The following is a 12,336-nucleotide window of genomic DNA, read 5'->3' on the forward strand; positions in this document are numbered from 1 at the left end:
ATTATTTTTGAAATGCAGAGCTATGTTAGTGAGAAATTCCATGTTAAGCTTCTTCCCATATTTCATCATACTTCAGTTGTTTTACGGGTAGCTCATATCAAGGGTACGTCACTATTGTATAGAATCATTACATTTGATGGTGTTCTGTTCATTCAGAGGATTGTTGGATGTTACTGGAAAGACCAGCATTTGATGGCCATTCATAATTGCTGTTGAACTGAATGCTTTATTAGGTCACTTCTGAAGTCATTTAAGAGTTTGCCTTGTGATTCTAAAAAATTCCAAAAAGCAATTATGGAGCCAGATCATATTTTACTGATGCTAGTTTTCTCATTTCCAAAATCTAGTAAACTGATTAAATGACCTAGACGTGTAATTATCTATGCCTTCAGATTATCATTTCCAAGCTTCTGGATATATAATTCAGTAATGAACTCACAATTGCAACTTGCCTCTAAATCTCAGTTAATTGTAATCTGAATAATATGTTAGACGTAGATTTATTTTTATTGTGTTACTAAATTAATAAAATTAAAGTAAGAATCAACACACACAAAACACTGGAGGGACTCAGCAGGTCAGGCAGCATTTATGGAGGGAAATGAACAGGTAATGTATTGGTTCAGGACTGTAAAGGAAGGAGGCAGAAGTCAGAATAAAAGGATATGAGGAGGAGCAGATCAGAAGTTGGCAGTAGAAAGGAGAAGGCAGTAGAGTGGAGGAAGGGGAAGGGAATACTGGGAAGTTCGAGGTATTCGATAGGAAAGGCAAGGGTCTGAAGAAAGATTATTCTGATAGGAGAGGACAGTAGGCCATGGAATAAAGAGAAGGGGGTAGGGAACCAGAGGGGGGAAGATGTGGGCATAAGCAAGTCTTGACGGTGGGGAAAGGGGAAGACAAGGGTTTACAGGGCCACAGGACCAATAGGAAATAGGATGGGGAGGGAATAGAGGGCAGCAGTGGTTCCTGGTAGTTATAGAAATTGATGTTAATGCTGTCAGGTTGGAGAGACAGAATATGAGGCATTGCTGCTCCAGTCAGTGTCTAGCTTCAACATGGCAGTGGAGGAGCCTGTGGACCGAGTAATTAGTTTGAGAATGGGAAATTTTTGGCTGTTATAGGAGACAAAGTGAAGGTGCTTGAGGAACCAGTTCTTCAGTCTGCATTGGATCTCACCAGTGTAGGGGAGGCCACACCAGGGACAACACATACCATAAATTACACTGTTAGTACTGCAGGTACTGCCTGATTTGGAAGAGCTTACTAGGACCCTGGATAGTGCTTAAAGAAGAGATGTAGGGGCAGTATAACATTTAGCATGTTTGCAGGGATAAGTGCCTGGAGGATGATCAGTGGGGAGGTCCAAGCTGACATCAATACCCTCTTGTGCAACTGGATCCTCTATTTTGGATTGGTGACAGCATCTTCACAATCACCATGAGAACAGGTGCTTCAAAATGCTATGTGTTTAGTCCGCTGCTCAACTTGCTTTACACCTATGGCTGTGAGGCGAAACACAGCTCCAATACAATATTTAAGTTTGCTGTTGACACCATTGTCATTGGCCAACTGGAGAGTGATGATGAATCAGCATATAGGAGGGAGGTTGAAAATCTGGCTGAAAGGTGCCAGAGGAGCAGCCTCTCACTCCATGTCAGTAAGACCAAGGAGCTGTTTATTGACTTAAGGAGGAGGAAACTGGAGGTCCATTATCCAGTTCTCACCAGGGGATCGGAGGTGGAGAGTGTCAGCAATTTTAAATTCATCAGTGTCATCATTTCAGAGGACCTGTCCTAGCTCCAGCATGTAAGTGCCTTTATGAAGAAAACACAGCAACGCCTCTAGTTTCTTAGAAGTTTACAAAGATTTCAGCATGTCATCTAAAACTTTGACAAACGTCCAGTGCAGTGGAGAGTACATTGATTGGTTACATCGCGACTGGTATGGAAGCACCAATGTCCTTGAAAGGAAAAGCTTACAAAAAGGAGAGGATGCAGCCCAGTCCATCACACACAAACCCCTCCCCACCACTGAGTACATCCACATGAACTGCTATCAGAAGAAAGCAACATCCTTCATCAAGGACCCCCCACCACCACCACCACTGTCCAGATCTTACTGTCTTCTCACTGCTGCCATCAGGAAGAAGATACAGGGTTCTCAGGACCCACACCAGTTTCAGAAATAGTTATTACACATCAACCATTAGGCTCTTGAACCAGAGGGTTAACTCCGTCAAAGTTCAAAGTATATATATGTCACCACATACAACCATGCGATTTCTTATAGGCAATCACAGTAAATTCTACAAAGAAACATAATGGAATCAATGAAAGACTGTCCCAAATAGGACAGAGACCACCAATATGCAAATACAAACCGATAGAGAAAAAATAAATAAATAAGCAATACATGACGAGAAACTGATTTGTTGAGTCCATGGTTTATGGGAACAGTTTAGTGAGTGGAGTCATGGAAATCATGATCCCTGAAAATGTGCATGGTGGTGGCGATGGCATCTTATTAAACAGCATCTGCGCTCTCATGTCTCTTAATTGAAAATAACAATGTTTTGTTTCAGTCTGACCATAATCAGTTTTTATTGTATTTGTTTTGTACAGGATGATTCAAAGCCCCCCTACTCCTACGCACAGCTGATTGTGCAAGCCATATCATCTGCTCAAGATAAACAATTAACACTAAGCGGCATCTATGCACACATCACAAAGCATTACCCTTACTACAGGACAGCTGACAAAGGATGGCAGGTGGGTGTACTCACTGGGGTAGAAAATTACAAGTGAGGGTAAATCATTTCTTAATACAACTTGATCATCCTATGAGTGATGTTAAAAGATTCTACCAGATTAGCCAAACTTCGGAATTGTCTAATTAGCTGCTAAGTCATCTTTAAATTACGGTAATTAAAATGCAGCACTGGGGATCAAAAGTAAGACAGAGATCATGACTGCTTAAATTGTGAGGCAGTTGTTGAAAAAGGTGTGAGCTATTGCTACTATATATATAAAAATTTCAATGAATAAGGGAAGTTTGCTGAGTTTCATACTAAGCTCGGAAAATTTAAAGTTAATTCTGAATTGAGCCCTTGGAGCTTTTAACAAGAAGACATCATTCTACCTATCTAGGTATTACAATGTGCTGATCACTGAGATAGAGGGAGAGTGTTAACTGCTGCCAAGAAACAAACATGCCTCTCTTATCAGGAATCTTTCTTCTGTCTTGAAGCCTGCAAGAATGGAACATAGGAATGCAAAACTAAATTAAAAAGTTTTCAAAATACTTTTTTGATTTAATGCTTAAAATATTTCTTAGCAGTCATAGACTGAGTAAAAAAATGTGAGATTCTCAGAAATTGTGTTTCTTTGACAGTTTTTAGCTGAATTCTCAATGATGGATTAAAAATTCTTTTGGTATCTATTTGCTATTTCTAAGACATACAAAATGTGCTTTGTGGCAAACATTTTAGAACATGACCAAATTATTCAGCATATATAAAACTAAGATTATTTCTGAATAAAAGGGTTGAAATATTTTTAAAAGGATAAACTAAAATTATATGGATAAAGGTAACAAATCTCAAAAACTTAAGATTCCAATCATCAGGCGAAGTAATAGAACGTCTAAGATTTTTGGCATTGCCTTGTGATCAGACAACTATGCAGACATCCACAAGTATGTATATATTACATACTTGACTATTTTGAATAGTCCTTTCAAATGTTTAATTATGTGCACCTAAGAGAAACTACAGTAACATGGAGAGGCCATGTGCATACCTAATATCTTCTTACAGTGCAAATTGTGATAGGAGCAAGGCAGGATGTGTGTTTGAATTGAGCTGTAGCAGTCATTCAGTATGTGAGCTTAATGAAAAGCTGCACTTCAGAAGTAGTCTATACAATGGGTGCATATTCTACTTCAAATGTCAAAAGGATATGACAATGCGCTACAGGAAATTCATTTAATAAATTGTTCTTAATATGTGCCCCACCATGTGATGCATGTTTAGAAATTAAATGTATACCTAAAAAAGAAATGTTTGTAGGGCTGTGGACTAAGAACGGGGAACAGGATTCATTGGATATTGGCTTGCATTGGCTTGACACTGATAGGCCTATTTTTATGCTGTTTGATCTGTTAAATTTCTTGACTAGGAAGTTAAATTGTCTTGTGATTACCTACGCATACAACTAAAATAATTTCTGTTAATTGAGCTGGATGTGATCTTGAGTTCTTGTGCTCTGTTCAGTTAATTGGTGTGTATATTTAATTGCAGTTAAACATTCTGTATTCTTAATTTTTCCTTGCTGAGACAGAATTCAATTCGGCACAACCTTTCTTTAAATCGGTACTTTATCAAAGTACCACGGTCACAGGAAGAACCCGGCAAAGGGTCGTTTTGGAGAATTGACCCATCATCAGAGATAAAATTAGTGGAGCAGGCATTCCGAAAACGCAGGCAGAGAGGAGTCTCTTGTTTTAGGACGCCTTTTGGACCCATCTCATCCAGGTTGGAAGCCATACCATTTTGCATTTTGAGTGTTATGGACATAATGCTGATTTTAAATTGTGAAATACTTTTGAATAAGTTCACAGTATGTCTTGAACAATTTTGATTTTATATGTAAAAAAAAACATTGATTAGTGCTGGGGTTGACTATTTTGAATAGTCCTTTCAAATTAATTATGTGCACCCAAGAGAAACTATGGTAACATGGAGAGGCCATGTGCATACCTATATCTTTTTACAGTGCAAATTGTGATAGGAGCAAGATCGAGCTGAGGAATGCTTTGGTATAAAGATAGACTTGACTGTACAGAACGCTGTAGAAAGTACTGCAGCTTCTCCAATGCACATAACCTGTTTTGTAGCAGATGCAAATATCAATGCTTTATTATTTGGAATACTCTTCCAAAATTCTCAGCTGCTGAGGGATAGATAATCCCAAATGCATTGTGGTATCTCCAATAATCCCAAATGCTCTCGTAAAAGGACAAAACATGGTGCAGTGGTGCTGACAATTTTTGCCTTCTTTTTCCCTTGTGCTGTCCTCTGGCTGTGTGCAGAGCTGAGTAAGTGTTTTCCCTTGTTCCTACTGTAATTATTACTGTATTGATTTTTTCACTGAACACCACTGTGAAGGATGTGATTGTTTTACCCTTCTCATTGAAAGTGTGAAAGAGCAGGTTGGATAGATAAGGATGTTGTACAGTTGTGTTTATGCTCATTCTCATTTGAAAGCAAGGCTTCAGTTCTCTTTGATTGGCATCTCTTCCAATTGAAGCAGAAATAACTGTATTTCAGCCAAACTCCGAGATAATCATGTGATTAGTTTGACATTTTAACATAATATTGAGACGGTTGATTGTTGGAGGTGTCATACTTCGTGATATACGTGTAATTGTTACGCATCCTTTGTTTTCTGGCCTGTGCCTGGTAAAAGTGATAGTAGTACTGAAATGTAGATTTTCATTTAACTTGTATTCTTTTTGGTACATTCTAGCTTTTTTTTTGTAGCTTTCTTGCTGCCTTGATTCTTCAGTTGGCTCAAGATGTATTGATTCAAACGACATAAAAATAGATTCCAGTTTCATTAATTTGGATGTAAAATTGTTGTTGGTCTCCAATCTTGTTCTAGTTCACTGTTGTTGCCCTGTACTTGTCTGGAAATAAAAGAAAAATCAAAGGAGATTGTTAGTGGAACATGACTTCAGTTACCTTACGCCTGGAAGTAGAACATTAGTGCAAAGCTGTAGTACGTATGCTATTGTTTTGCTGTTCCTAGGCAAGACTGCCGGCAGTAGACGATCGCATTCATGGCCCATTGTACTTAAAAATTTTTTTGAGGATTGTAATGTTGTGTTTCTTGCAACAGAAAATTTAAATAGGAGCTCAACATTTAATAAAAACAAAGGATTCATGGTTATGTATATTTTGCCCTGCCATAATTATATGTTACTAAAGATGTGCTTTAAAAGCTAATACTGACTCTGCTAATTTTTCAGTTCCCTTCTTGGCTTGAGTAGCGTGCCAGAATAAAATGATTGATGGGTCAATGTTTAGATTGCAGAAAGAAATACAATTTTAAATCTGATAAACCAATTTTGTTCTTTACAAATTACTCGTTTCCCTTTTCCATTTTGATGAACTGATCCCCATCATAAATAATATACCATTGAAATTCTCCTTGTTGATAAAAGACTTTGTTTTGTTTTCTTCTAGCTTACCAGAAATTCTATTTTTTTGGACAGTTGTTCAGATATTTTGTTTAATCAAATTTCTATGAGATAGTGTTGATGTTAGTTTCATCTGGAAAATTCTTCTTTGCATCTTCATGATTAGCACGAAATTAATACCTGTTTATTGCAATAATTTTGTGCCTCATTTTATATCATATTTTTTAAAAGATTATAGTCTTGCAATGACAGGCCAATTTTGTCCAACATTTTTAACATGCTTGGGGGCAATCTTCAGAACTCTAGCACAAAAGAATGATGGATTAGGAGTCTGTGTCTGCAGATTTTCAGAAAGAAGTCCAAGTGTGTAAATAGATACTAAATAGGGGGTGCGTACCAAAGCGGGGAAAAAAAAATCAATGAACAGTTTAGTATTTCTGTCAAGCTTTGACCTGGATCTTTGCTTACTGTATGAGTAGCCGTGGTTGTTAGTTATTGTATTTTTAGAATGTACATCGATTGATAATTATCAGTTTGTAATGCTGCTAAGCCACAGAAGGATGGGATTACATGTTTTTTGTGTCATAGGTTCCAATATTTTGAATGAATGAAAACCCTCAAGTAACTTAGTTTATTTTTGTTATTACTGTCGGTGCATACAATCTCTACATTTCTAATTGTATTCTTGAGATTAGAGCTTTTAAGGGGAGACCTAAATGAAGTAGTTATGACAATTAATGATTGATTGATTGATAGATAAAAATTGACATTTCTCTTGATGCAAATCTGGAGCAAGGAAATATAATCTTAAATTTAGGCAGAACTTTTCAGGCATGATGCCAGGATTTTTTTTAGGAGATATGCCGGAATAATATTTAACAAAAGAATATTTTAGCTGTGGATTAAATGAAAACTTTAAACCCAATTTAACTGATTAATTCTATTGGAACTATATACAGAAGATCATATTCTGGATCCTGTGTTCTCTCTTTATCCCCACTACTTCAATTAAGTAAATTCAAGCAACACACAAAATGGTGGAGGAACTCAGCAGGCTAGGCAGCATCTATGGAAAAGAGTGCAGTGGAAGTTTCAGGCCGAGAGCCTTTGGCAGGACTGGAGGAAAAAATGCTGAGGAATAGAGTTAAAAGGTGGGAGGAGGGGAGAGAAACGCAAGGTGATAGGTGAAACTTGAAGTAGGGGGGATGAAGTAAAGAGCTGGGAAGTTGACTGGTGAAAGAGACAGAAGACCATGGAACGGGAGAAGCACCAGTGGGAGGCGATGGACAGACAAGGAGATATGGTGAGAAGAGGGAAAAGGGGATGGGAGATGTTGAAGGGGAGGGGAGTTTGGGCCATTACTGGAAGTTCGAGAGATTGATGTTCATGCCATCAGGTTGGAGGCTAACTAGATGGGGTATAAGGGTTTGTTCTTCCAACCTGTGTGTAACCTCATCATAGCAGTAGAGGAGGCCATGGATAGACATTTGGGAATGGGACTTGGAACTAAAATAAGTGGCCTCAGGGGTATCCCTTTTTTTTTCTGGCAGACATAACCCCATTCTGACTGGAGTTTTACTTCTCCAGTCCTGCCAAAGGGTCTCAGTCTGAAACATCGACTGTACACCTTTTCATAGATGCGGTCTAGCCTGCTGACTTCCTCCAGCATTATATGTGTGTGGCTTGGATTTCCAGCATTTGCAGATTTTTCTTCTGTTTCTAAATAAATTCAAGGCTCAGTTTGTCTTCAATTAAAAAAGAGCCAGTTGGAGAACAAGACTAATCATAAATTATGGGGTTCAGTATTTTTATGGCATTTTAGAAGAATTAATATCCTGAAAGCTAGACCCTTGCATTCCTGGTTTGGAGTTCCAGTGTAGTTAGAGAGAATTGTATTTCAAGCATTGACAAAAACCAGCACTGTTAAATCCATAAACTTGCCCATATCTCCACCACTCAAACACTGAATTGTATAATTTAGAGCATTCGTAAAATAGGAATGGTAGTGTAGTGGTTAGAGAATCACTTTACAGTGCAGACAATCACCAGTCGGGTTTAATTCCTTCAACTGCCAGTAAAAGAGGTAGTATGTTTTCCCCACGACTGCATGGGTTTCAAAGTGTTACTGCTTTCCTCCCACATTCCAAAGACATTTGGGTTAGGTTAGTAAGTTGAGGGCATGCAGAATTATGGTGATACTTAACAGGCTGTAGAGCACAATCCTCAATCCTTACTGATTCTATTTGACACAAAATGACACATTTCACTGTATTGAAGTTTCAATGTACATCTGAAAAATAAAAAAGCTAATCTTTAATTTTTAACTCTAAATTTGTTCAACAGATTATTTTTATGGTTATGTTTTCGGGGGAAATCATCTTCTACCTTAAATCATTTGATTCCACTCAAGCCTTAGATTTAACTTTGTGATATGATTATTTTTAGATTACTTTTGCATCCTTGAGAATTGTAGCTTCAGTTTTGTAACAGGAGACCCAAGTTAGGTTCCCATACTGCACCTCTCATTATCAGCCATCGTCCTCAAATGTAATGGGAAGTTTCTTCTACACTCCTCATTGAACAAGAACAGATGATCTGTATTATGCCAGAATTCTAATTATGAAAAGAAATAATGCATCACAATCAGGAGGTGATACAAATGCTCCATCTCAGCTGCCACCAAACATAGATGACATAGAGCATACGAAAGCTATCCCACAGGAATTGGTGTGAAAAAATAAGTAAATAAATGCTTGTTAACACCAGAAGAGCTATATAAAGTGAACAGTTGTTCTCTTGTTCTGTACCCACTGCTTTGCATTTATTTACTTTGACAGATGTTACCTCTCAGTTATTGTGTCTACTGAATCAAGACATGTCTGACCTTGTGAAAAATTAAGGATATGTGCATATATATTTCCTTTCTATTTTAAAATGTTTGAACATATTTTAGCACAGTGTTGCTGAGAGCAATGCATCTGTATGCTGTAATGATCTATTTCAGTGCTGACTCCAGGAGTACATTCGTTCTTAGGAGCACATTCTAACTGGTAAGCAGGCTTAATCGTCTACTAATTAATTTAGTAAATCTATTTAGTAAAGGCAGGATAGTTCTTGATGGTCTATTAAATTTCTGACATTATTGTTCTCCTATTATGGTGTCCAGCTTTGGCCCTGATTTGTCCAGCCCAGTTCACACCAGGTTCCATCATGTTCATCGTCGACATTTAACTCATCTCGCTCTTGACCTTTTCCTCTATTTTACTTTATCTTATCATTAGTTCTCCACTTTGTCTGGTGTTTGGTGCTATTTTGATACTTCTTGTTGCCACATATTCTTTGTTTCCTTTGAAAATGTCTCACATTTATTTTCTCTCTTCTGCTGCACTGCCCTCACTGCTCCCCTGTTATAAACTTGCCTCGTGGTTCATCTTCACTCTTCTATATATCTTTAAACATTTTTATTTCTGTCACACTCTGCTTCCATAATTGCATCCAGCAGATTTCTTTAAATTTCAATGCTCTGATTGTTATTATTCTTTTGTACTTTGTTCATTGAGTTAGTTGCAATAGTGTATTTTCAATCTGTACTTGATTAAACCTTAGTTTGATTTGAAATTCTCTGAGCCATTCTACTCTCAAAAATGTACTTAAAAAGCTTATAACATCAAAGATAAATGTTACATTTCTAGTGCAAGGGTATTCACTTCACTAGTAACCACAGTTATCTACATTATTAACACTTAACGGAGGTGAACCAAGCTCCAATGCAATTGATTTGTTGAAACTTTCCCTCATAAATAATATTAATGGTTTGTAAAGGAAAATCACAATACTGGTGCCCCCCCCCCCTTCAAAGGTAGAGCGTTCCTATGAAACCTTTCTTAAGCTGAAATGACGTGAGGTGAAGAATTTATATGGGGAAAATTTTTGTAAAAGCAAGAATCCTCTTTGTAATGCGAAAACAGGTTACTAATGTAGGTATTTTGTAAAAGTGAAGTGGCGTAAAGCAGGGGACCCCTGTATCTCAATCAAGATTTGCAAAAGATGTTCATTAGATTACCAACTTTTTCCAATTATATAATACTACTCTGTGATCTTGATGCCTAAAGAAGAAAGTTTCAATGTGTTGTGGCTTCAGCATGTTGAATCAGTGAAGTTAATGAACTTTGTAGTGAATCAACCATGTGTTTTTGCTAGTAAAAGCCAAATGAATTGACTCACTTTTTTCATTCAGGTTTGTGATTCTTTCTACCATTGCATTCCTCAGAGATCAATTGTAAGAAATTAATTTTTAATATTAGTATTTTGGTATACTCCAGCAAGAGGGTAAATTTCCTAAAATCTCTTGTGCATGCAGAGTCTTGTTCAATACAATGATTTGAGTACCAAAACTGGCCCTCCATGTGCCTATTTTGAGATGCTTACAATTCTCAAGGAGCCATATAGATAAATACAAAATGTGCTGTGGAATAGGTATCAAAATTTGTAGTTAGTTCAAGTTATCATTGTCAATATTATGAAGTATCAAGCTGTATTTTAAAGATTATTTCTCCTAATGCAGTCACCTGGTTTTAAATCATAGTAATTAGAGTTGCCATGGTGTTTTGAAAAGCAATGCTCATCATTCAATAAAAATAGACATTTTGTCAGTGTTTGATATTTTTCAATTAGTTCTCCAGGTGTGTAAAACAATATCAATTTGGTAGAACATCAGGGTGCTTTTATTTTCCCATTGGATATTATTTACTTTTTTCCAAACTCATTGCTTTCCATGGACATTTACTTTATGAGGTATTGATAATATTTACAGGTACAGATTTAGTGGCCTTGTCTTTTGAAATTAAATGCTGCTATCTGTGTGGATGTCTAGTCAAGCATTTACAAGAAATTCACACAAATTCAATGCATAAAGTAACTGTACTGTGTGAAAAGACACAAATGTCAAAGCTCAGAGACTTTCTTCTCATTACAGCTATCAAAAAGATAAACTCTGGGTGCACATTCATCCAGATAGAATCTCTTATGGAAGCATACCTGTGTTATATAAAGTGATCATTATATAAACTATATTTTAATATTTCAGGAGTGCCCCTGCATCTCCTAGCCATCCAGGACTTCTTTCTCCTCATTCAAGTGGGTTGCAGACACCTGAATGCTTGTCTCGTGAAGGGTCGCCTGTCTCACATGACCATGATTTCACAAGTTCCAAACTGGCATCAGTGCCAGAGGTTCGTTACTCTCAAAGTGCACCAGGTAACTATTCCTCTTTACATCGGCCCTTGGGGATCTGCCGCATTAAATTATTTATTTGATTGCATAACCCAGAGCACAATCTCACACACTTAAACTCTTTCATTTGTTAGACATTAGGTTTAAATGTCCATTGTACACTTTATATTTTATTCTTTTCTCGTTTTTTTAAAAATTTCTCTTCCCTTTTATTTCATTATGTTTTATTTAGAGATACAGCGCGGAAGAGGCCGTTTTGGTCCAACAAGCCGCACCACCCATAACTCGCCCTATTTAACAGTAGCTTAATCACAGAACAATTTACAATGACCAATTAACATAGTAACTGGTGTGCCTTTGGACTGTGGGAAGAAACCGGAGCACCCGGAGAAGCCAACATGTGTGGTAGAACACATGAACTCCTTACAGACAACACCGGGGCTGAACTCCAAACTCCAGAATGTCCTTGGCTGTAATAGCAGCACAACTGCGGCACCCCGTTCAGATTCCATATACTGGATGGTTTTACTGCTCAGGGATTGCAATTTGATTCCATGTTGGGAAATAGTTACACTCCACCCACTCTCCCCAGCCATCAGTGTTGCAACAAAATCTATGGTCTAAATGTCTGCCTCTCAAATAACTTAGAAATAGTATACTGGACATACTGGGAATCAGAGGTGATTATTTCAAATTAATCCACTATTTAATTGGAATAAATTCCAATTTATCCAGGAAGAAATATTGGGAAAGCTATCTTAATAATGCAGAGCCTGCGAAGGATCAAAAGAGCAATTGCACAGTTAGTGGTCATTCTGTCTATTTCGATGCTAATGATTTTATATTAAAAATGTGTAAATGCAGAAGAAATTTCATGTTAGATAAGATAGCTAGATAACATATTGA

The 12,336-nt window shown here is 37.3% G+C and overlaps 1 protein-coding gene across 1 annotated transcript in view; it reads left to right on the forward strand.

Annotated features, from left to right (window-relative positions):
* The window catches only part of foxk1 (forkhead box K1), a 157,339-nt gene that overhangs the window by 115,999 nt on the left and 29,004 nt on the right, over positions 1-12,336 (forward strand). Inside the window, exons 4-6 of the mRNA XM_059979486.1 lie at positions 2,622-2,768; positions 4,338-4,531; positions 11,285-11,454. Coding sequence (XP_059835469.1) covers positions 2,622-2,768; positions 4,338-4,531; positions 11,285-11,454 — 511 coding nt within the window. The remainder of the gene's footprint in view (positions 1-2,621; positions 2,769-4,337; positions 4,532-11,284; positions 11,455-12,336) is intronic.

Source organism: Hypanus sabinus, chromosome 9 (genome assembly GCF_030144855.1).
Source record: "Hypanus sabinus isolate sHypSab1 chromosome 9, sHypSab1.hap1, whole genome shotgun sequence".
Classification (NCBI taxonomy): domain Eukaryota; kingdom Metazoa; phylum Chordata; class Chondrichthyes; order Myliobatiformes; family Dasyatidae; genus Hypanus; species Hypanus sabinus.